Source organism: Vitis riparia, chromosome 9 (assembly GCF_004353265.1).
Source record: "Vitis riparia cultivar Riparia Gloire de Montpellier isolate 1030 chromosome 9, EGFV_Vit.rip_1.0, whole genome shotgun sequence".
Taxonomy (NCBI): domain Eukaryota; kingdom Viridiplantae; phylum Streptophyta; class Magnoliopsida; order Vitales; family Vitaceae; genus Vitis; species Vitis riparia.
The window spans coordinates 19,083,575-19,109,750 of record NC_048439.1 but is presented as its reverse complement, the minus strand read 5'-3'; the positions used below and the strand labels follow the sequence as shown (position 1 = coordinate 19,109,750).

Genomic DNA, 26,176 nt, shown 5'->3' with positions numbered 1-26,176 from the left:
ATATAAAAATAATTTATTGACTTTAAATTTATTTTTATTTTCCTTTGTTTTTTATGTTCTTTCATTTTTCCTCTCCATTTTTTTCTCCTCACATTTTCTTTCATATTTTTCGAGAACCAAAATTTTCAAAATGGAAACTTAAAAAGGAACAAAAATGAAAAACTATTTAAACATTTTCCCTCTATTAATCTTAAAAAGAGTTAATTTAATTTTGATTACCAAACATTTTTTTTTTTTTTTCATTCATATTTTCTCTCCATCTTCCCTATTTTCTTTCCCTCAAACTTTTTCATTCAAATCCTCTTGATTTTCTTTCACCCAAACTTCCTAAGAAACAGACAACCACAAAGATAAGTAACTTTCCTAGAAATTTAATCAAAATCACAATAGAGTTATTGAAAGCATTGTTAATTTTTTTAATCAAGTTTAGCCTCATAAACTTAAGTTCAACTGGTTCATAAAATACCCGCCTAAAGCAGACAAACCACTTTCTGATTCGTACATCCCAACTTGACAAATAAAGGAAGAAACAAAGAAAGAGCTCTGTTTCTTTAGTTGATGCCAGATAATTCATACCGAGAAAAGCAATATTCACAGTACAACCACACCTCTTAGCTGGAGAAGCAGATAATGGATGTGCTTGTCGTCGTCATCATCATCATCATCATCATCATCACAAGGTCACTAAAAATGGAAGAATACCAACAACCATAATTTAATTTCTTGATAATAAGAATTAACTGTTGAGGTTGTAACAGTTCTGTTCCCGGATCGATTGCTGCTGGAATTTATGTATACTTGATTGAATGACAATGAGCTAGTTGAGCAGTAGAAAACAACCTACTAGTAACACAAAAACAATATGTTCAGATTTCAAACTCCAGGAGGAAGGATAAGAAGACCAAAAACAATGACAACTCTATGAGCCGGATCAGCATCTGGGTGTTAGAAGAATTTCAGTTTGCCTGAGGATAGACTACTTTTTGCATGCTCTAGGCGACATGAGGTTCTCTCGCTTCCAGTCAACCCAGAGCATGATCTGGTGGAGCCTAGTGTGACAGCAAAGTAGAGGTAAATGGTGCAAAGGAAGGCCAGGAGGACGAGAGCTGTTAGGAGGAAGCGATGCCTCTGGATCAGTGTTGAGCAACTCCCCAACTCCTCTCGAGCTTGGAATTGCTTCCTGAAGGATGGTGAAGAGAATGCAGTCTGTGACCTCCGATGAGGAGATAGAATGCTGTCATGAACCATTGCTGACAATCCCCTTTGGCCACACCTGAATTTTTCTGCACCCAAATTGTGGAAGATGAGGGGTAAAAAGGGTTGATTAAGACAAGGTCTCGAAACAAAACAACATCACCCAAAAGGGATTAATAGTAGAAAGAATAGTGATATAAGAATCAGAAATATTTACTTGTGAATATGACAAAACAACCAAGGTTCATAGCAAAGAATAAGGACGAAAGACAGTAGTATGTGGGGAATAACGATGGTCTGACAAGTCGTTGTTCATGGGGAATAATGAGACCATACACTGTGGTGCCACTATTAAAATATCCAAATGATTATGACAGCTGGAACCCTAGAGCAACAATAATGTGCATCCTGAGTGATGGACAGAAGGGTAAAAAATAGAAGTGATGGTGAATAAGAAAATGACCAATGGAGCTTGCTTTAAAGAAAAATATGGGGCCATGCTTCCACCTATGTGAATCCTTTGCTGTCAAATAAGTACTAATAGAAATGGAGTCAGAAATTGTTTTCAGGAAGATTGAAGTTCAAGATATATTGGTGAGGACTGAGTTTGTTGGTTGAATCAGCCCCGCTGAAGTACAAGCTATCTTATAGAAAAATGTCGTTTGATGGACAAATACACACAAGATTGCAAGCTGATGTCTATAATAATAAGTGAAGAACAGGGGAAAATGGAGCATGATTTATCCCGAAAATTTCAATGGTACCTTTTATTATTAGCAAACCCATCCAACCAACCATCATATCAATGAATTTGTTTGTTTCTGATCTTAAAAAAGGGGGGAAAAAGAAAGAAAAAAAGGAATCTGTCAAACCAACAATCAACAACGTTCAGAGAAAATTTTATCCTCTTTCAACTTCCAACTGTGTGGAGAGGAGCAATACTGAGATAATGTAAAAGACACAAGCTTCTCTCACAACAATTGGCTAGAACTGAGAGTGTATTGCTGGCACAAGGATGGGAGGAGTATTACCAAGATAATCATCCAAGAACAAAATACCGAGGATGCTTGTGAGGAATAAAACAAAAACAATCAACACTTGGATAGTGTACACTATCCTCTTTCACATGCAAACACTAAAAACATTAAGGACACTTAACATCTAGCCTGGTATAGATAGCATCAAGACAGACAGTTTTAATTATGGGTACAGGTGAAGAAACAATTCTTTGTTGAAGTGGAATCCAATATGTGCAAAAGCATTTATAGGGCCTACCAAAAGAAACACACAGAAGAAAGACGTGACTTGCAAGTTGAGACAGCCTAGTTAGAGGCAAAACTTGTGGGTGTTCTTGTGGATCTACTATTTTAAAAGGATTAAACATCCTTTCCTCTTTTTCATCTGCATTAAACAGTAAGTCTGACCTAAAACATCGAAGACATGCACTCTCATGTGCAGGACTGCACCTTTAAGCTATCTTGAATTTCTTTGTGATCACGGGGATAATAAGCACATTACATCTCTAAGCCATTATTTTCTTGATAAGATTTTTTTAGGTTCTATCCTAATCCTTCCAAGAAGAAATTACTTAAAAATAGATTTATTTCTTCTGCTATTTTTGACATTTTCCTTTTATTTCTTTCGTCTATCGTATCCATAGACAAACTCAGACTCTAAACAAGAACCTTCCTTCTCAAAAACCAAAAATGAGAACACAATTTTCTCCAATGTTCTTTATCAATTGAAACTGACACAAATATAATTTCCTTCTCAGACTCTAATCAATGTGCAAAGAGAAAATCAAGACACGTTACAGAACAAGGAAAAGTAACATACTTCATTCAAAGATGCATCAACTTTCCAACATGGAAACGTACATAGTAGCCAAACAATTCCACATTTGGTTGACCAGAAGATACAGAAAAGCAAAGCCCAAGTTTTAAAAAAAATTCCCAACCCCACGTTTCCAATCAAAATTTTCCGTCAAAATTTCCAGAAAATTTTCTCATCCAAGTATTGTCATCAAAATTTCCAAGTAAATTTCCAAATCGGATTTTGCAAGCAAAAGTCCTATCAAATTTACCCATCAATCAAACACAATCTTCAAAGTAACTCAATTTACGGAGAAACAAAGAAACACAGACACCGATTTTCCCCAACATTAAAAAGCTTAAAGTAATAACAACAGCAACCCCACGTTTGTCTGACGAGAAAACAAAGAAAAAGAAAACCTAATTCGAAAAACCTCCCATCCCCACATTTCCCATGGAGTTTTCCCACCAAAATTGCCCATCAAATTTTCCCATCGGAATTTCCACCAACAAAAAAAAAAACTCCAAAACGACCCAACTCACAGACAAACAAATCTACAACCATTAAAGAAAAAAAAAAAAAAAACTGCATCCCAGATCTGCAGAAACAGGAAGACTAGATTACAAAACAAGAAACTTACAGTGGAGAAAGACGACGCCGATCACAACCCAGATGACCCTGGAAAACGAGGATTGATTTTTTTTTTTTTTTTCTCTCTCTCTCGTATTCGGTATGACTATAATTGGCTGTTCCCTTATTAGCTTTTCCCTTTGGCGTGTGCCTCGCCCTTGTGGCTCGGCTCTCCGTGTGTGAGGATGCCTTCAGATATAGTTGTGGGGTTTGCGTGTTGACGACTATGCTCTTTAATTTATTGAGGGGAAAAAGGTCGGATGAAGTTGGCGCTTGGTGGCAAGTTAGGGGCGTCATTTAAGGCAGAAAAAAAGAAACTGATGAGTAGTTGGTCGTGTTTGTCTTAGTTGCTTCTTTAATAAACATAGTAAAGTTTTGTATTTTTCTATTGAAAACAATAAGTAGCATCCAATTAATCGAGCCACAAGCCTAGTCACTTGAATCTTCCGCCTTGGTTGAGTCGCATGAGTATCTACTTGGATATGTTTAGCTCTATTTCCCTAATATGCAATCTTAAGAAAGGTAAAACTTTATGGTATAATCTTTTCCTTGTTACAACCAACCAATAAATAATAATTAATATACAAAGGATAATGGGCATCTATCATCTTTTCCATACTTATCAAGGACAATTTATAAAATGGAATGTATTTCTTTAAAAATGAGGGACCAATTTAAGCACAAAAGGTCATTCTAGAAGGTCTATTGTTGGCAATGATGTCCTTTGATGGTAGAGTAGAGCAAAGTTGATATAATAATTGATGTCATTTGTGGGAATTGTCTTAATTATAATGTTGGAAATGGTCCACACTCAAGATAACTTTAGCTATTGAGGGATCAGGCCTCTACTTTTGTTATAGAGGAACAACCATGTGCTATGAAAGAGCAACTTAGAAGGCAACAATTAGATAAAGAAGCCTTTGTAAGAATAATTGATTAAATGAAAATAAGGCTTTGAAAGCTAGGCTTGATAAGCAACTATTGGATTTTAATACTCTCTTCATATGTAAGTGATTAATTAGGTACAAGTTGACAGTAATAGGTTCCTATTAAATCTCAAGTGGAACTAATGCCATATTTGATCAATAATGATGATGATTGTATAACTAGTCAATAGACTCTTCTATGACACATACTTGCTAGTGAGAATGAGGAATGGAAGCTTGGTGTTACATTAACATCATGGATGGAGATCATTAGAAATCCATTCACCAAATGAGTATTGTTACATGAGTCTCCACGTTGATTCACTATCCCTAAATTTAATCTCTTTGATGGGACAAATAATCCATCCGATCATTTAATGCATTGGAGAAAAGCAATGACCTTAGAGGTGAAGAGTAGTGATATAATATTATGTAAAATCTTTCCTTCAAGTATTGTTGTGGTTTTAGAATTTACCCTAAGATTCTATTACCTCCTTCCAAGACTTATGTAAATATTTTGTGGTCAGTATTGTTGTTCTACCTAACCTAAAACTAGGGTAATGACCCTCTCTAGGATAAAGAAAAGGATTGATGATTTATTCAAACAATTCATCTTTAGGTTTAGTCAACATCTAGCAAGGATTGAAGGAGTGCATGAAACTTTAATTGTGCTTGCCATCTATGAGGTCCTTATCTTGGGCTTCATGTTACAAAACTCTATTGTTAAGAATAATATTAAGAGTTTGGAGGAAGTCTTTAGAAAGGAATGCAAGAATATGCTCTTAGAAGAGGATCATGTGGCCTTTGGATCTTCCTAAGGCATTATAATCAATCATCAAATGAACTAACACAAAGATAGGAACTTTTATTGCTTATGAGGAAAGAGTGCACACCTTGAGAGTTGAAAAGTGGCAAGAAAAGAGTGCTCAAACATCTAAGTTCCCTCCATCAAATAACACTTTCAATATAGACATTAGCTAAGCTAGGATAACTGCTAAACATATTTAATGGCACTATGATGCCACCATTGGGTAAGATTATACTACTTAGCATAGTTGGACGAGTAAGTTTACTTGTTCCATTCATTATAGTTGATAGCCCATCTTCATACAACATTATTCTTAGTAGGAACTAATTACACGCCATGAAGGCGATCCCTTACTCGTATCATGAGATGATTAGCTATTGGACTAAGATGAGCTAGGTTAATGCAAATAGTGATTAGTTGTTTGCTCCAAAGAGCTATAAGATATCTCAAGATCCTTTGTAGCTTGGACACAACTTTGGTAGCTTAAAAAAATCAAAATTAGAAAGCTCGTTGAACTTGATAGCAAGGAGTTGAAGGGGTAGAGAAAACCATCTATAGTTGAGCCTTTAGCATTTTGGGCATTGTATGATAACGATCATAGTAAAACTATAATGCCTTAGATCAAATTTAATAGATAATAATGTGGACTTGCATTTTTTCACATGCGTCCCCACTTGATGGCAAGATTTGTTTTTTTTTTTTTTTTTTTTTTTTTATTGTGAAAAATTAGAGTCACCACTTATTTTTATTTATTTTTTGAAGGGAAGAAGAAGAAGAAGAAGAAGAAGAAGAAGAAGAAGAATGAAGCTCTAACCTTTAAGGAGGTTTATATAGGCTTCTAATGTGAAAACTTACATAATTACCAAAATGCTTATATGCATAAAAATGAACTAAAAACCCATCCAACCTTTATAAATTGTGTCATTAAGGAATATGAGTTCAAAACAGGGACCACTAAGGCCTATAGGAGTATTGGCTCCCTCAAAATCCAATTCTGAGGTTGATTCAACATCCCACTTTAGAGAATCAACATAACTCTAATATCCTATGTATTTTACAACAAGACACCAAGTGCTCATGTCTGTGACTTGCTATCCATTGTATATAGTATCCCCATGACCTAATCACCTGTAGTGTAACAAGGTGAAAACTATCAACGTTCCAAGACTATTTTTATAATCCTTGAGTTACATATCCTCCTATTATGTGATTAAATGACATACTTTAGCTCGCTAATGTTGGGATTGAGCCCTTAAAAGCAAGACATGTTGTAACAAAATTAGACTTAATTATCTTTTTGTTATCCTTTTAGTGTATTGACATTGATTTGAGTATTTAACCCATGTCTTTTACATTGTACATGACTTGTGTGTATTAAAAGTTGCACAAAAGATACAAATCATGAATTCCTTTTAAGTAGATAAGTTGTCCACAGTCAGTTCATGGATTTAGGCAATCTAGTTGAGATTGTAGTGCACCATCTCCTAATTGGAGGGATGACTTGTCTTGGTCATCGGGATGGGTTTTCCATGGTGAGTGCACTAGTGTATGTGATGCACACTGGACAAGACCTACAATGAATCATGATGCAAGACTATCAATTATCATGATTCACCAAGCTACTATACTACATGAACTCTCAACCTTGAGAGGATATTGAACTTGTTCCAAAATCAATAGGAGACTTTGATCTATGGGTGAGATCTTAAAGTGGTCATATATCCCCATGGATTAACAAGTCATTGTTGATGAAGGCTAGTGGCAACAAGTATTCTCATTAGGGGCACCATGATATCTCATGGGATTGAGAAGGTGTGTCCCATTGGGTGATCCAAAGGACATGTGATCATGAAATCTGTGGCCACAGTAATTTCTTTAGTGGAATTTGTCATATGCTCTTTGGAGCTAGAGTATGTTAGTTGATCACATAAGTAAGACATGTAACTTAAGGATTTGAGGGGTAATCTTAATAAGTGATGACACTACCTCATTAGATTATGGACACTAGTTCACGGGGAGTTTGCATGCAGTGAATAGTAAGTCATGGACTCGAGCTTCATCTCGTTATTTACATAGGGTATTGAAGTGCAGTTGATTTTCTTTAGTGGAACAGTAAATCAACTTTAGAATTGGATTTTGAGGGAGCTAGTACTCTTATGGGTCCCAATGCTTCCCACTCTAAGTTCATATACCATGATGACACGATTTATGAAGGTTAGATTGGTTCATTCTTGTGCATAAGAGCATTTTGGTAATTACGCAAGGTTGCATAAGGGATAATGAACAAGGTCTCTACATTGGGCTAATTGATTAATTAGATGACCTAATGTGATTAATTAATCAATTAGGGCCCATTTTAGGCTAGATTAAGTGACCTAAGCTTTGATGGGCTCAAGTCACTTAAGCCTAGTGGGCAACCCTATAAATACCTCTTATGGGTTAGGATTTCCTAATGACGTTCAGTTAGTCATCTTCCACTTCCAAAGAGAGAGAGATAAAGAGAGCCAAAACTTCCTCCATTCCATTGCCCACACTTTGGAGTGCTAAGATCATGGTTTGAGTCATCGAGTAGAAGATCTTGGGTGTACAAAACCTCTAGATTTTTTAGGCACATTCTTCATTAGATGGATTTTGATCTAGGAACATCCATATCACAAGTATGAGTTACGTATCTCTAGATCTATGATTGATAATGGTTTTAATTGCCATTTTATTTCACTACGATAGATTTAAAGATGCCTAGGGATAGATGCATGCACCTTACGAGATCCAAGACATGGGAATGGAGTAATCTAGGGTTCCCAACAACTAAGAGCATATGTCAAGTTCCATTAAAAGAATTACTGTTATCCCACAAATTTCATGATCACAATTCTTTAGGATCACCTAATGGGACACACTATTTTAAAGTCCATGAGATATCATGGTGCTTTTATTGAGAATACCTATTGTTACCAGCTTGCACCAACAATAACCTAATCAATAGAGAATATATGAATAACTTACGATCTCACTTGTAGGTCAAAACCACTATTAACTTCTGCACAAACTTAATATTCTCTCAAGGTTAAGAGACTATATAATATAGTAGCTTGGTGAAGTTATGACTACCTGATAGCCTTATGTCTAGACTCATTATAGGTCTTGTCCAATATGTAACCATACATACTGCTGCACTCACCATGGGTTGAATAAATCATCTACTTGTAAGGAACTCATGACTTAGATCTTTCGTGCAACTTCTAATGCACCCAAGTCATGTATAATGTAAGAGAGGCTAGACTAGAATCCTCATAAAGTGTAATACATGGATTAAGGATAGATAAAAGTGATTTTGGAATATCATTAAATGAATAATGTATTCCAAACTTGTTACATCATGTCATGCTTTTAAGGTCTTTATCCTAACAATAATACCATATCTTGATGCTTCGAAATTGAAGTGCAAGAACTCCTTTAATATTATCTCAAATACTTGGCTTAAAGTTGTTTTAACATGAGAAAATCCTTATTGAGCCCCAAGGCTATGATTTGGTGACAAAGTGGGTATTAGAGGCTTAAAGGATAGTATATGGAGGTCAAACTCACAAGTTTGAGGCATTAAGTTTGATTAAAATGTGTTTATGTTTAAAATTCTCCAAATGAGAATAATTATGGGTAATCTTGCTGTTACCTTAATTATGGATATTTTCATGGAAAAAAAAATGAAGTCAAAGGGATCCCTTATCCTTAACACTTTTACAAATTTATGTATGACAAATTTCAATTTATGTTCACTTAGTTTTGTCCTTATTTTTCACAAAATTCATCGATATCTTTTTCCAAACTCTTGAATAAATTAAATAATAGCCTCAAAATTTTTCACTCACCCTTCAAGTCTTTCCAATTCCCCTAAACCCCTAAGGTAACCTCCTAATGGTTTGGCACATAACTAATTAAGATATTAAGACTATAATAGACTTTCTATACTTGGGGATACTATACATTTAGGAGTGGTAAACACTCAAAAGCTTACTAAAAATCATGGTTTAGTTATGAAAATATGACATTTTTTTAGTGTCAATCAATACATTTCAATGGTATTCTATAATAGGATTTGTGCTATAACATAAAATGTTAGCATTATATCACGTGATCATTTTTAATTGGTAATTGTAGATAATAATGTTCCCACTTTTGATTGGTAGAAGAATTGGAAATTGAAATAACATAATTAAGTTAGTGTGAGTGTGACAAATTGACATGACATGATACAACTTATCCTTTAAGTCACCAAATTTTATCATATTGCTGGCTAGCCTTATTCAAGAGGATAATGGTGATACACTCCATTTGGACCATCAATTACTTGTCATTTTAATAACAGACTATTGTAGTCAAATTGTACACTTTCATGCCTAAAAATAATGAAATTGAATTAATAATATATGAGAAATAAACAAAAGGAAAATTCTTACTTGAGACTCTCCAAACTAAATAAACCATAGTAGTATACCTTTATCAACTGTCATAGCTAAAACAATTGGACATTGAAAAGATTTTAAAATATGCAAACAATTTGAGTTTTTGATCTAAAATCCATAGAGTTCATAAATCCTTAGTGTTAATTAGCATTTCTAAACTCGATGTAGACCTTCCATTTTGTCTCTTTAGCACATGTCTTTAAGTTCATTTCTAGTACTCCACAATAGTTCCTTGGTGGCCCATTGCTACTCATACTACTTACATTTTTTAGCCACCCTATAGACTTTGGTTGAGGGATTTATCTATCCCTCCCTGTTGTAACCTTGCCAGCCCTTTGAGTTTAAGTTAGGCTTCACTAGGGTTCACTTTAGGTTAGATTCCATTTAGTATGCCCTGTGTCACTTAAGCACTTTTTGATTCACTTTCTTGCATGTTTTGCATAGTTGCATGACTCGCATGGCTTGTATAACTTGCATGTGCTTGATTCTTTTTTTATTGGTTAGTTTTATTCACTTACTTATTTATTTATTTACTTGTTTTAGGAAATTGCTTAAGATTAATGATTCTTTTTTTTTAAGTTATTTGAAATTATATTTTATTTTTAAGGTTTAACTTAAAATCCCTTAAAATCACCTGGGCCAATACTTGGTCAGCTTTTTGGACTCTCTGGAGATCTATTAGTTATCTCTTACGAGCCTTTGGGAGGTGGTTTAAAGGTAGGATTACCTAGAATGGCCAATACTTGGTAAGCTTTTCGGACTCCTAAGAGATCCATTAGTTATCTCTTACGAGCCTTTGAAGGGTAATCCAAGGTTAGGATCACCTTGAATGACCAATACTTGGTAAGCTTTTCATAGTGAGAGGTGATTAGTTATCTCTTACGAGCCATTGAAAGATGATTCACAGTGAGAGGTCTTTAGTGTTTGAAACCATTAATGGGAAGCAACTACAGTTTTTCATGGACTAGTGGGATCAAATCTTGATTGCTAAATACACACCGGTTTGGGAGATAACCATTCTTTATGTTATTATCCCCAATGCGAGGAAAAGATTCGGAATCTCCCTCTTTTGTCTAAGGAACCTGAACCTAGTGACCTAAAACTCCAAAAAACCTTTTCTTTGTAATTAATTTGAGTTAATATTTTTGGTTAGCTTAAAACCAAACCTTTTCAACCAAAATTATGTTTTCTTTTAAAGCTAACTCATAAAAGAAAAAACACCATTTCAGTACTTTAACTAATATCACGTGTGATATGAAAACCCATCCTTGTGGACGATCCTAGAACCACTATACTATGCTAGCTATGCTACCCTAGTGTATGGTGAATTAGGTTTATAAATTTTGTTGATAACTCTCATCTGAGGATTATAGTACACCAATTGGGGACAAATTAATAATGTCGGAGTTTCTCAAGGTGTTGGATAATAGACACCACGTCAACTTGTAATCCTTCATGTTGTGCTTTGTATAAACCAAGTGAAAATGGAAATGCGTTGCATGATAAGGTCCTTATCTGCGTCTGATTGAACTACATGCTTACTTTTCCTTGTTGCTCTTTTGCCTTCACAAGTGTAAAGAATTTGTTGAATCCAATCACATGGGGACTAGTTTATGATTCTGGCTAGTTTGATAAGTTTGAAGAATAAGAAGCTATTTAGGAAACTGGATATCTGAAGATCAATGAAGACATGATTACTCAATTGAAGGAAACTATTTGTGGGCAGGTTGATGATAGAGATAGAGCTCTAATTACGATCCAAGAGAACGCCGTTGTGAGGCACTACTAGAATAATGACAGTGGTCCTGCTTCCTCTATGTGGTAAATCCAAGTGACCTCTCACCACTTTTTGAATCAGAATTGGGAAGAATCTTGGAAGACATTTAGTCAGAGTGCACTTGATCATGGCTTGGGTTGTGAAGGCTTTAGCATGAAAGCAAAAACTTTAAGGAGAGATGGTAGTGAGACTCACTTCTTCATTGATGACTTGAGCGAATCAAGTTTGCTAACAGTGGCAAATAATGTTGGTGTGCAGAATTCTACTTTGCCAATCTATACATCGAAATCCAGGGGATCTAGCGAATTCTCTATTGATTCTGTCTCAATTTGGGCATTGAAAAGGGTTTTAAATTCACTACTTCATTATGAATTTCTAGAATGGTTGAAAGAATGGATGAAGATCACACCATGTCCCAAATACAAGAAAATGGAACCAATGTCTGGATAATAACTTACAACAACTGTGACATCCAAAGGAGGAACCATTTAGACCATCCCCAGCAACCACTTATGTATGGTCACCTTTTGTCCCTTAAAAATGCACCACTCCCAAGCATGTGTTTGGCACAATTCTAGAAATGATAGCTAGAGGAACCAACTCATGGACTTTCTTCATGCTCAGAAAACCAATGTTACACGAGAATTAGAGCATAAGGTTTCAAACTCTAGCACACTCTTTTGGGTTCCACTCTACCAATTGAGATTTAAATGAAAAGTTTTCATGGATGGAAAAGTTTATGTAGAAGGAAACTGAGATCATTGCTCTTGACGTTTTCATAGAAGAGCCACCACAAAAGAAAACATAGTAGTACAACATGAGAACGTAATTCTAGGAATTTGTCTAGAAACAATCCTATAATTGTGGAAAACATCAATTTTTGGAAAACTATGCTCTTATCTACAAGAACAAAAATCAAGGATGAGCAATGAAAAGCTTAGTGCTCAGGAAAACGACATCGAGAAGTCAGATATGGAGATGCTAGAAATCAAAGACTACAAGCTTAGAAAACAGACTGTAGATGACGAGAGAAAAATCGATAGAGAATGCAATCTAAAGTAAGAGAATAACTATTCTTGGGTCTGCTCAGAATATTAAAATGATCGCTGAAGCTTATCTATAAAACCTTAGTACATAGTTCTTAGAATGTGGCTTTTAGTGGGGTATCACGAATAGGTCTATATTCCAAGGCTTGAATGGTCAAACTCTGTAAGACCAGTCTAAGTGATCTCTATTGATAATCTAGCTTTGGTGACCTTTTGTGAAAAAATGGAGAAGGGCGTGCTCATCTTCAAAATGTCCAGGTTGCACCGCTATTAGAGAGGGAATTCAGTTGGGCTCTCAAACCAAGCTATCCTAAAAACTGGATCACATTTGGCAGTTGTATAGTCAAGTAATGAATTGGGTTCTACTGCCTAGAGTTCCCAAACTCCAACACGACTAATTGAAGACAACTAAAGCGCTAGTTTTCAAGGGCTATTATCGCGCGTGATTGACAAGGGAGGTGTAACGGAAGATAAAAATAATGAAGGAAACGTACATAATTAAATAAGGCATGCTAGAAAATTGCGGCAGAATGGAATTAAGCAAATCAACTTCAAATTTAGCAATACAATCCCTATTTTCAATACAACCTCTAAAGGGTGAAGTTTCTATAGAGAATTCAAAGATGAAAAATGGTCTTTTCGTTCATAATACACTTGGTGGCAAAAGTTCTATGAATTGTCTTCAACTCCTGTTACTTCTTACTAGGCGCACAATGGACAGTTTGATGCACTGTGTCTTCGTCTAGACTTCAAAAGTTTCTCCTGTGCTTTTATGTCCATTGGCTTTTCTCATTTCTAGAAATGAGAGAACTACTGGTACTTAATGTTTAAAGTTGTAGACTGATCGGGAAAGTTCCAGAATGAGCTTATAAAAAAGCAAAATTGATGCATGTTGAGTCTTTGGCTTATACCCTTGAAGGGGGATTGAAAAAAAAGAGCAAAATGTAGTTAGAGATCCAACACTAGCAAGGTAGTCTCAGTCACACCTTTAGGCTCCACGTATACCGTGCTAATTTTTGATGCACCAAAATTAAGGGCTCAATAGGATGAGAAAAGAAATGATCCTTTAATTTGGAAATGAGGTTCCTACGTATTCGATTTTTAGGCTGTTTGATGGGCATAACAAGTTTGAGCAATGAGAGGATAGAAGTTTAGTTTTGTGCCACAAGATTGAAAATTGCCACAACTGTTGCCCGAAGGATTGCATTTCTACATGACAAGGTGAAGCCACATGTTGCCATCATAAGAAGCTTTTACTGTTGTCGTTTTCTACCCTTTGGTATTGTCATCATCCAAAGTATGAGGTCCTTGCCCTCATGGAACAATATGACTCTATTTATTATGTTGATGCTATCCACATAGCCTTTTCAACACTCGAGAAGGGATTTAGAAGGCAGATCTCCAGAGAAACTTTGGAATTGGGATTAAAGGCAACTCATCCTACAGAAATGGACCTTGAAATTATAGGAAGGAGCATCACTATGGAACTTCAACAGTGGAACGATGGTTTTTGAAATTAGAGAATAACATCAACATCTACAACCATCTGCATTGCAAGTCATAGTTGCGTCCTCGGGTCACACTCCTAAGTGGCCTCTTTGGTGAACACTTCCCTGTTTCTCTTGCATCCCTCTTGTTTTCCTCGTAATCTTACATGTTTTAAATTATGTTTTCAAAATCATTTTCATCCAAATAACCTTGAATTTAAAGAACCATCCTCAGACCTTCCTTAAGCAGTAAAATTCAGTTTTTAATAAATTTACTACCATATTCTTTCGGTAAGCACCTTTATCAATTTATTTATAATTTTCTTGATTTTTTTCAATAAGCATAAACAAACTTCATGATTCCAAATAATGGAATTCATGCAAAATTAATTAGGGCTTTGGTGGGGCTTGATATCCATGATATTTTCTTCAATATGGATTATTTGTATTTGATTGATTATACTTTCTCTTTGTGGTATATGAGATAATTTTACATCTGTTATTGAGTTAACCTTGTTTTCCATATAGGCATTTCAACTTGCTATCAAGGTATGCTCCCTCTCATATACTTTTGAGAATTCTATGAACATGTATACTATTGGAGATTGTATCCGTGTTTGATGTAATCCTTGGGTGCTTAGATGTATGTTAGATTTTTTTTTGGATATAATGCATGTTGTATACTATATTTCTATACTAACTTTGATCTTTTATGATAGTGATTGAGAAGCAGTCCAGGTACACACTTTGACTCTTTTTTATGATCATGATTTGACTTTCTAACTTGGCATGTTAATTCTGAAATCACCTTAGCCTACCTAGGTACCTTCAATCAATTGATTCATTGTCATTTCTCCCTCGATTAGCCATTAGAGACCTCTTTAGGGTTTAGAGGGGTGCTACCTCTTAGAGGTACCTTCCTAATAGGTAACCTAATCCCTGGACCAAGACTTAGGTTTTTCAAGATTTGCTTTTCCAAAACTATCGAGTCACTTCTTTAGGGTTTTCTTTCTTGTTTTATTTTTCCTTTTAAAATAAAATAAAATAAGTGGTGACTCCAACTTTTTCAAAGCTAATTTTTCACCAATAAAATGAGTCTTGCCATTGAGTGGGGACGCACGTGAAAAATGCGGGTCCATACTCAAATATTTAATTAGTGATGAAATGTTAGAGTTAAAATGTGACTTTTTCTTTCTCTAGCTCATCACCAAAGGAATGAAATTTTAAAATGCAAAAGTTAAATAGATTCAATTGATATTTTTTTAATTATCTTTCAATTTTTAGTTCTATCTTGTCATATGACAATAAAAAAAATTCAAAATATAAACTAAAATAAAATAATTCAAATGTACCATTATTATTATATTTTATTTTTAGTTAATATATTTCATAAAAAAATAGTATATTAAGTGATACATGACCTAATGGACTATTAATATTTCTTAAAAAAATACAAAGTCATACTAATCTTTGATAAGATTTAGTGAAATCGTATTAATATTTTCTCTAATTTGAAATATGGTCATTGTTATCCTTTTATGTCATAGTCAATATTTTTTTTTTTTGACAATTTGCAAAGATTTTATTTTAAAATATTTATATCTTCAAATGGTGTTCATGAATGACATGTTTATTTTTAGTTTTTGTTTTTAATTTAAAGTTAATCCACCTAGTATCACAAAAATGATTTAAAGGAAGTCCAAGAATTTGGAAAATGATTGTGTATATATACACATACAATTTATTTTTTATATCCACTAATTTAATTTTGAAGCAGTTATATATTTACAAAGATAACAATTAAGTGGAGAATGATAGAGAATAGAACACTATGTCTAGTCACCTAGAAAGTGTTTTGTAAATTAACTTAATGATTTAATATGACTTAATAACTTAATTTAGGTCATTTAGGAGATTAAACATGTTTGATAAAATAACTTAATATTATAACTTCAAGTAAAAAATAACTTTAAGTATTAAACCAAAATAGTTTACTTATTCTTAATCTCAAATTTCTTTTACCTCACGTGCCCATGGTTGGTGAGAATATTTCACAACCATGACTCTACATTCACAAATCATCTTTTATAGTAAATATTTTTTAGTTATCTTATACATCTATAATACATGTTTAACAAATAAATTTATTACTTAAGATTAGTCAAAGTAAATATTAATTAAAATTAATGAGGGTAAATATGTCAATTTTATAAAATAGAATAAATTGTAAGCTAACTTTACCAAACAATCTCCCTTGACAAGAGATTCTTGTATGAAAAATGCTAGTACATCGCCAATTTTCTTCTCTTTTCATCTTTGAGACAACTAACAAATGTCGCACTATAGATACCATCATAGTAATAACATGTTTCACTAAGTTCATCTTCATTGTGGGTCTCTTCTTCTTTTGGATAACTCTTTAATTTAGATTCTAGTTCTCCAACACAAAAGTGTAAACCTTTACTTAAGGGTAACATCATAATGATCATGCCTACCACACTTAAATCATAAAGGAGTCAGATCTAGCTTTTTATATCCAATGCTCATTGAAGTTTTACCCTTATTAGCATCTCTATTAGGCATATTTGAAGCCTATTGATTGTTGCACCCACCATTCACATGAATATAAGTTTTGAAGCTTGTCGTGGTTAAAGGTTTGCTTGTTGTTCAATTAGAGAAAGTGCTCCCAATTTGTGAACTTGGACATATGGAAGCCCGAAACTTGAGTCATTCTATTTTAAGGGCTAGTTGGTAAACATCATCCACAATATAAGTGTGTGCAAAATCTTAAACTAAATCTCCATTTAAAGTCCAACTTTAGAACGGGCTGTAAGTTGAGCCTTCCTTTCTTGCACTTGATTTAAAGTGCTTAACTCATGAAATTCTTTTGTATATTCTTAAACTAACTTTGTACTTGGTTTGAAGGAAAATAATTTTGTGTACATGAGTTGTTCATTGTCATCTATAGAAAGTGCCTTTTCATTTTTTGTTTCATTCTATCCCATGTGTCTATAAGTGGCTATTCGATTCTATAAAGATGATTCTCGATATTATGCTACCATAAGCATGTTGCTCCTTTTAACTTTGCCTTCAAAAAATGAACTTTTCTATTTTTGGGCATAACATACCAATCAAAGTAATCTTCCATTGATATATTCCAATCAAGAAAAACTATTGGATTTAATTTTTCATAAAGTTCAACAGGTTATAGGTGTACATTTTTTGTCACATCATCTTGTTTAAAGAGTTTGTCCTTTTTTTATATATATATATTTCCACCATAAAATTACCTTGTTCTTCACGTTGTCTATAGGGCGATTGCCCAAATTGATGACTTGTAGTTTCATATTCAATTGGTTGTTTTCTTGAACTTTTAGGGATATATTTAAAAATTCTACAATTTTTTATATGATTTATGATTTATATGTTATTAGACTAGCAAATATGGCCAACATTTTTCTTTTACATTTTTCCTTTTTTAATATATTTTTTTAAAAAATATATTTTTTGCTATTCTTTTTCAATTATAAATATTGTACTTAGAATATAAATTTTTATAATTTCAATTCTAAAGGTTTTTTTTATTTATTTTAAATTTTCAAATAAAGTGATAAAATATTATTAATTTAGAAGTTAGTAACTTGATTTAGATTATTTATTATTTCCTTATTGTGTACATATTTTACAAAATATTATTTCCTTATCATGTACTTAATATTATAAATTTATAAGTGAATATATTTTTAAGACCTAATATTTTTAAAATTTTCAATATTTTTGCATTTCTGAATTTTTTTGGAAGGAAAACTCATGAAAATTTTCATATGTTCTCATTATTTAAAATTATTGAACATGAATTTGATTTCTATTTCTCTATTTCATAATTTTTAAAAATTAATATTTAATAACTACTATTTGATAAATGTGTAGTTCTATTACTTTTTTTTATGATATTTTATCATAAAATATTAATAAACATAAATTTGATTTGTATTTTACTTTCTTTATTTAATATACCTTAACAAATTGGTCATGATCGTTCCAAAATTTTCTAATGACTACTAAAGAAACTTGGACTAGGTTTTTTTTTTTTTTTTTAATATTTTTTAATTTTTACCTATTTCCCCTCATTTTAAAATTGATACATCTCATTTTCTAAAACCTTATATTTTTTATAACACATCTTTTAAATTTCTCTATCTTTCCATATGAATTATTTTAGGGCTTTGATTTATGATTGCTCTAATTGATCTCAACATCATAGACGACTATTTCACCCTCTTTCTCCTCTTCTTTGCCTCACTTTTGCTTTCAAGAGGGTTTTGATTCCTCTTTGTCATCATAAATGTGTACTTTATATTTCTTATTGTGAAGTGGAACATCTTTTTTCTGTTGGTATGTGAAACATGCATATTTTAAAGCTGTAAATTCTCTACTTACCTAATTCTTTATTTTGCTAAGTTTTTCTTTTTGCTAATATATATATGTATGTATGTATGTATGTATGTTTATTTTTTTTCTTTTTGGCTGAAGATGCTTTAGATTCACTTTGACTAAGTTTGGTAATCTAAGAAGAGTTGTGGAGATGTAAGAAATTTTTAATCGACACTACTCTATACATTACTAAGCTTTCATAATATAGTGACAAGTTGTTGGTGTATAATTTGCATTAGTTTGACAATGATCTTTTTTATCTTTTGTTTTTTGGTTGAAAATAAAATTATAATAATATTTTATTTAATATTGCAGGTATTCATGGAGAGATATGTAATCAAGAAAGAAGATTTACAGAAGAATAAATATAGCATTTATGGTTTAAGTTTTGATTCTTGAGACCGTGTGGATTGAATTAACATTTTTTTATGGAAGAACAATTATTGAAATTTATATCACTTTTAAGGATGTTATTGAAATATTTAAATTTATTTTATATTTGTGTATAAATAAGTTTAAATTTCTACCATTTTTAATTGGTTAAATGTAATTTAAATTACTATAAAGTGTGGAATATTAATTTATATGGAATTGTTTTTATTAATTTTCAAACATCTCATAAAATTACAAATAATATTTGTTTAATTCGTTCGTTTATTGATTTAAATCATCTTTTTCAATAAATAATTTATTGATGATAGTGACATACATTATCCGTTGGTAAATTAATGAAAATTAATTATTGAATCCTCTTTATTCTTTATTTATGGTGACCAACTTACTATTTTGGTAAAAATGATGATTTTGTTTGTATTTTTTCAACCAACTTAATTTGTTGAGAATAATGATGATAAAACTCCATTAGATAGTCTATTATTGAAAACTTTTGTTCTGTTTACATTTTGCAATTGATTTAATTTGATGGTAATAGTTATCATAAAACTCTATTGGATAGTTTGTTGCTAAAAACTTTTTATTGGCGACGGAAAAATCGCATCACTAAACTTTTAACAACACACCTTTCCTCAACTACCATGTATTGGGAATACCTGTTGGGAAAACTTTTTCCCAATAGTATATATTAGTTGAGAACAAGTCAAATTTCTTGTGGTTAAATCTAGTTTGGATTCTATCACATAGGAAGAGAAGCCATTAACAACATTCCCTAATCATAATGAATGGTTTAATCTAAAGTAGCCTAAGGAGAGTGACATAAATAATAATACGAATGTCAATTTCCAAAGTCATTGTCCTTCAAATACCATATTCTATACTAAAAATGATGAAACTCATCAAACTAATCAAGCTAGATAAGCTTAAATTGATGATTTAGTGGACTTATGTAAGCAAAATGAAGAAATAACAACAAACCAAATTACTAACACCAATGATATCTCTAATTATTTATTTACTATTCTATGGTCTCTCTCACAAACAAAGCACACCCAATATTTCCTAAAAACAAGTGACAATGCTTGAACAACATTCTATAATGACCATTTATCCTATGATAACCAAGGATAAACTTAGGAAAAATCCTTCTTTTGCTCTCCAAATTGTTCATACTCCCCAACCTATTGAACTAAAGACCCTTCAAACAACCTTGAAAAATCCACAATGGGTCACTACTATGGAAGAAGAGTTAAAGGCTTTGCAAAAAAAAAAAATACTCTTGGGAGCTTGTCCCTAGGCCACAAAATGAGAATGTAGTTGGATCAAAATAGGTATACAAAATCAGATACAAGGAGGATGGGAACATTGATAGGTTCAAGGCCCGACTAGTTGCTAAGCAGTTTACACAAGTTATATGTATAGACTTTGAAGAAATATTTAGTCCCATTGTAAAACCTACCACCATCAAATTAACCATTTCTTTAGTAGTAAGTTCTAGGTAGACAATGAAGCTACTTGATATCAAGAATGCATTTGTACATGGAAACCTTAAAAAACCAATATATATATGGAGTAACCACTTGGATATGAGGACCCTATATTTCCTTAGCATGTTTGTTTATTGAAACGATCTCTTTATGACCTTAAACAAGCTCCACATGCATGGTTTGAATGTCTAACTCAAACATTACTTCAACTTAGTTTTTATTGTAGTAAAGTAGATGCTTCTTTATTTATTTGTAATAATGCTTTTTTGTTTTAGTCTATGTTGATGATGTCATAATAATAAGAAATGATGATGATTTTCTTCAAAATTTCATTTAGTAGCTAAGCTCTACCTTTGCTCTAAAAGACCTTAGGAAATTATTATACTTTCTTGGTATTATGGTTTGTCCATTCAAAGAAGGTGTCTTCCTTTCACAAACGAAGTACATCAATAATTTGCTCACTAAAGCTCATATGCTCGACTACTCTCTAATTACCACTTTAATGTCACTCAAAGATGTTTAATTACCAAATGACAATGATCTCATGGATACTACCGAATATTGGGGTTTAGTTGGAAGTTTACAATATCTTACTTTTACTAAACTTGATATTACTTATATTGTGAATTGTGTTTATCAACACTTTCAAAGTCCTAGCAAATTTAATTTGAGAGTTGTAAGATGAATTCCACATTACTTAAAGGGAACACAAGACTCTGGCCTAAGATTTTTAGCTCAAAGTCCACAAACTTTTATGGCTTCTTAATCGAATTGGGTTGTTTGTCCTATTATAGAAAAAAAAACAAGTTACTGCATTTTTCTTAGAGCAAATTGTATATCGTGGAGTTTAAAGAAACAAAAGACTATTGCTTGTTATAATGTTGAAGTCGAATATAGATTTCTAGCTTCTACAATTGTTGAACTCACATGGATTACCTTTATCCTTCAAGATATTGACATTTAATTACTCAGATCATCTCAATTATTCACATATAACTACGAGTGCCTTGCATATGCCTAAATATCATATGTTTCATGCCAAAACAAAACATATTGAACTTGATTATCACTTCATACGAGAAAAATGTGACAAATGGAGCTCTCCTTACTAGATATATTCCTTCTACATTTCAAATAGATGACATACTCCTAAAGTCTCTTCCATGCCACTCAACCCATGTCCTTCAATTCAATCTTAGAGTTCGTTGCATTCCCCTCTCTAACTTGATGGGGCATGATAAGATATCAAAACTGTTAGCATTGTTAGAATAATTTCCAGCAAACCAAAATTAGCACTACCCGAATAATTTCTATTCATTTTCGGAAGATACTGACAAAATACTAATATTGCTAGAATAATTTATTTCTAAAACGGTTAATTTCTTCATTTTTAGTCATTGCTAACAAGGTCATTTCCAACATTGCAAGAATTCCTTCCCATAATTATTTGGCCAATGTATTTTGTAATATTCCTTCCTAATTAACCTTTCTTAGAAAACCAACTAATGTTGAACAACTATTTGATGCACCTAAATATATTGCTGTAATAGAAAATAAATAAAAAAAGGTGAATCCTTCTTAATTTGTTTTGATCATTCTTCTAATTGTTTTCTACAAAATTCTTTAGAAAGATGGCTAAACAATGGGAACAATACCAAGAATACAACTTGATTAAGACCAAATTTGGGGTAAGGTTAGCCTTTGAAAACCATCCACCTTGCATAGACTCATTTATACAAATATAATATGATTTTGAACTTTTGGAAAAAATCAATAGTTGTGTTAAAACCTAATCCCTTGGCTTCAACACTTATCAGGTATTAATAATATTAAGTCTTCATACTCGGGGACTCAAATTCAAAAGCAAACTTTAAGAAGTAAGCCTTGAGCACAAGCATGTATTAAGTAACTATACTAGACCTAACATTGCTTATATTGGTACACCCACATTCCTAACCAAAATCACTAGAAGGTTATTTACAAGTATTTAAGCAATTGAGAGGCACCATGATTATGGTCTGAACTATAGTAGCCTAATTTGCTAGAAGTGTACAATGATGGTAATTTGATCCTAGATTTAGATATGATGGAATCCACTAGTAGGTATGTCTTTACCCTTTGAAGTGTTGTAGTTTCTTGGAAGTTTTCCAAGCAAACTTGCATTACTAAGTTTAGTTTCAAGGCTGGGCTAATTATCTTAAAGATAACAAGTTTTAGGTTGAGTGGTTTTGAAACCTCTTAGCATATATACTTTTATAGATGAGACCAACATCATATATGTATTTATGGATAGTGATATCCATGTTGCAATAAACCAGGTTAAGAGTAAGGTATATGATAGAAAGAACAAGTATACAAACATAAGGCACAATATTGTCCAACATTTTCTTGATTAGTAGAGGTTATATTCCTAGATTTTGTTAGGTCAAAGTTGAATTTATTTAATTCTTTGACAAAACCACTAAATAGAAAGTTAGTGGAAGACACAGTGAGGGCGATGATGCTTATGCCTAGTGTAAAGTCATGAATGTTGGTAAGTACCTAATCTACATTAATGGGGATCCTAAGAAGTAGGTTTGTATGAGAAATAACAAGTCATTTGTTGATTGTATCATATAATATGAGAGTCTATCCCAATGATATAAGACGGTGCATATTTTGTAAGAAGGTGGACACATACTCCAAATGAATATCATATCTCTTATGGGTGGTGTGTCTAATTGTAAGAAATATTAGATAGATTCACCAATATGAGAATGGAAGTTGGTTGCTTCCTATGATAACTTAAGCAGGTTCTCTAAGCCTCTTATGAATATCTAGGTAGGGTGCATGATCTATTAGAATAACCTTTTACATAGTTGGAAGTAGAGAAAATAAAGTGGATGGTGGTTCCCTGATCCATAATAAGAATCTCTGGTCATGAAAAAATTGGTTCAAGACTTATCCTTAGTCTAGTTCATATATTAAAGGTACCAATTATGATACATTGGATTCTCATGTTCCTCTAGTTATCATGCTTCTTATTATATATGTCAAGTCATGCAATTGTAGGATGATTACATGAGTTGTGTATCCTTTGTTTTTAAAAGAATATCTTGCAATGTTTTTTTCAATTGCACTCACTTTTATAATTGGGTGAAGAAAATAAAAATAAAAATTAACTCTATTCTTAGAGAAAAACTCTTGATATCTTTTCTAAAAAAAAAAAAAACAAAGTTATTTTTACTTATAGGAAAAAATTAGAGAGAAAAAAAACTCTATTGTATTCTAGAAAACAAAGAGAAGTATTCTAAAAAACTAGAGAGTTGTATTCTAGGAAACAAAGAGTTAATCATCCATTATTTGTCGTTTCCCTTTCTCAATTTTAATCATTTTTTTTCAAGAGGAATGCTCATGTCACTATGTTGCTAATCATGGTTAGAGTGCACCATTATAGGTAGCTAAATATAGTAACCTAGAAGTCGACCATCATTGTTCAACCTAGTACACTTAGACAATCTCAAAGAGGGTGAGATCTACTTTAATGACTATGATTACACACTTTAAAAAATCTTAATCCTACATTCATTTTTTGTTTGTTTTTGTAATTGTATGATTTGGTCCAACATATGTGCTAATTGCCCTCGCATGTTGGTCACATATCTCTTGGTTGCCCTAACGTATGTTAACTTTAACTATAATGATGTCATAGTTAGGATTGAAAGCATATGCCAAGGCAACCTATTTTTATGGAATATGGAACCTATTGCTTTATTGAGAACCTATTGGCAAAATGGAAACTTTTAGTATATGAAAAGCCTATTGTGAAAATGAAACCTTTATTTGTTTAAGCACAAATATATTTTATTAAAAATTAATTGGTTAAAAGGGATGAAATAATCCCTAAATTTGTGAATTTAACTATCCCTATGCTTTTTTTTTTTTAAAAGCAACCCATTTTGGATATAAATACCCTTTAATATTTCAAGTATTTACATATAGGTTTTAAAAGAAAGGATTATTTTTACAAGAAAAAAGTTAGGGCATTTTTGTCAAAATGAGGCAAAAAAAGGATGAAGAGTTAAATTTCAAATTTTAGGTTTCCAAAGACCCTTTTAATCAAATAACCTTTTTATAAATGTACATTTGATTACTAATGACACATTTATACATATACAATGTACATGTGAATTAAGTTATCGTCTTTTTTCAATGTACATTAAAAAATTCTAGAAGATAATCTAAAACAACTTAAACATAAGACTTGCTTATGTTTATACCCATAGAATACATATATACAACTGTACAACCCAAACTTGCTTATGTATGCACTCATAGAATACATATATACAAGTGTACAACCAAAAGTTGCTTATGTATATCTTGTACATGTTCTCTACATAAACTACTCTCAGTGCTGACCCTATAACATCAAACCTGTAGCAGAAAATAAAATATTATTAACCACTTATTGATTGAAGTTAAACTATTAAAATGAGAACTTAACTACCTAAACCTTTATCCTACGTCTCCGAATGCATTGCTTTGTATAAATTTCAATTTACATGAAATGAAAAGGCCCATTTCAGTAATCAATAGTCTATTATTGTTTTAACTTTAGAAGTAAAATAATATTTCAGTAATCAATTAAAGAGATAAAAGGATTAGAGTGTTGAAACATTCATTTACCTAGTGTTGTAAGAGGGTGTTGACAAAGCTGATCATCCACTTTGATCTCAATGAGTTTATGTTAGCTTGAGTATAGACCTTTTTTTTTTTTTCCCACTAACTAGCATATGATTAAAAAAATGTTAGTACATCAATGTGTTGACATATAGAACTTCAAAGTAGTAAGCAAATGTTAGGGGTTAGCTTATACCTTAGAGGTGAGGAGGCCCAGATAAGAAATTATGTCCTTCAGATACTGCATAATGTAATATCCTGCATAACAATATATTTCCACAATCTCATCAATTGTCTAGTTCATGATAATTGCCTAGTTGTGGTTGAATATGTGAATCACATTATTGATGCAGGTTTGACAAATGGCACTTTTAAAAATAGTGAGATTTCTAGTGAAGTCATGGTATGGTGTCCTTGTGTTGGGCATGTCAATCTTGTTGCTAAGAAAAAAAATCGGCGTTTCTTCCACAAATTGAGTTTGGTGATAGCTCAGAGGTTGTTGCACAAGAATATATTAACTTCAATGCAATTTTAGGGGAGGTCATTTCTAAAGAAAGTGAAAGTACTAGAGAAGAAAACAAATGCTAGAATTAAGAAGAGTGATTTCGAAGGCATTGATGAATTTGACATGCAGAAGGAATCAAATGGAAAAATTTCACCACCAGTTGGATAAATGGAGCTTAGTAGGGAAGTGTTAGATAAAGGGTTTTAATTTGTGAAGATGAATCCTAGTGATCCAGGTACTTTTGTTGAGAATTTACTTAAAGATGGTGAAGTTCCTAAAGAGATTTTAAATGAAAAGACAAGAAGAAAAACAATCTTGAACAATGGTACTATTGGATGTTGGACCCAATGTCTGCAAACAGAGTATTAGACATAGGCTTTGGCTTAGGAATAGTTAGTGTTGGAATACAACAATGACACTACTAGATGTTGAATCCAAGGTGCACATCGAACCCTCTAACAATAATATAGTGGTATATATATCTGGTGTTCATATCTTTATGCATTGTTTTAGCTCAGCTTTTAAACCTTAACTCAAGTACAAAACTTCCTC

At 32.5% G+C, this 26,176-nt stretch overlaps 1 protein-coding gene across 1 annotated transcript; it reads right to left on the bottom strand.

The window, feature by feature from the left end:
* Nucleotides 1-524: 524 nt before the first annotated feature.
* LOC117922696 lies at nucleotides 525-3,848 on the bottom strand. The gene is made up of 2 exons (XM_034840877.1): nucleotides 3,647-3,848; nucleotides 525-1,283 (listed from the first exon to the last, which is right to left on the bottom strand). Exon 2 carries the CDS (start codon nucleotides 1,246-1,248, stop codon nucleotides 946-948), a length of 303 nt encoding a protein of 100 aa, XP_034696768.1. The 5' UTR covers nucleotides 1,249-1,283; nucleotides 3,647-3,848; the 3' UTR covers nucleotides 525-945.
* Nucleotides 3,849-26,176: the final 22,328 nt, after the last annotated feature.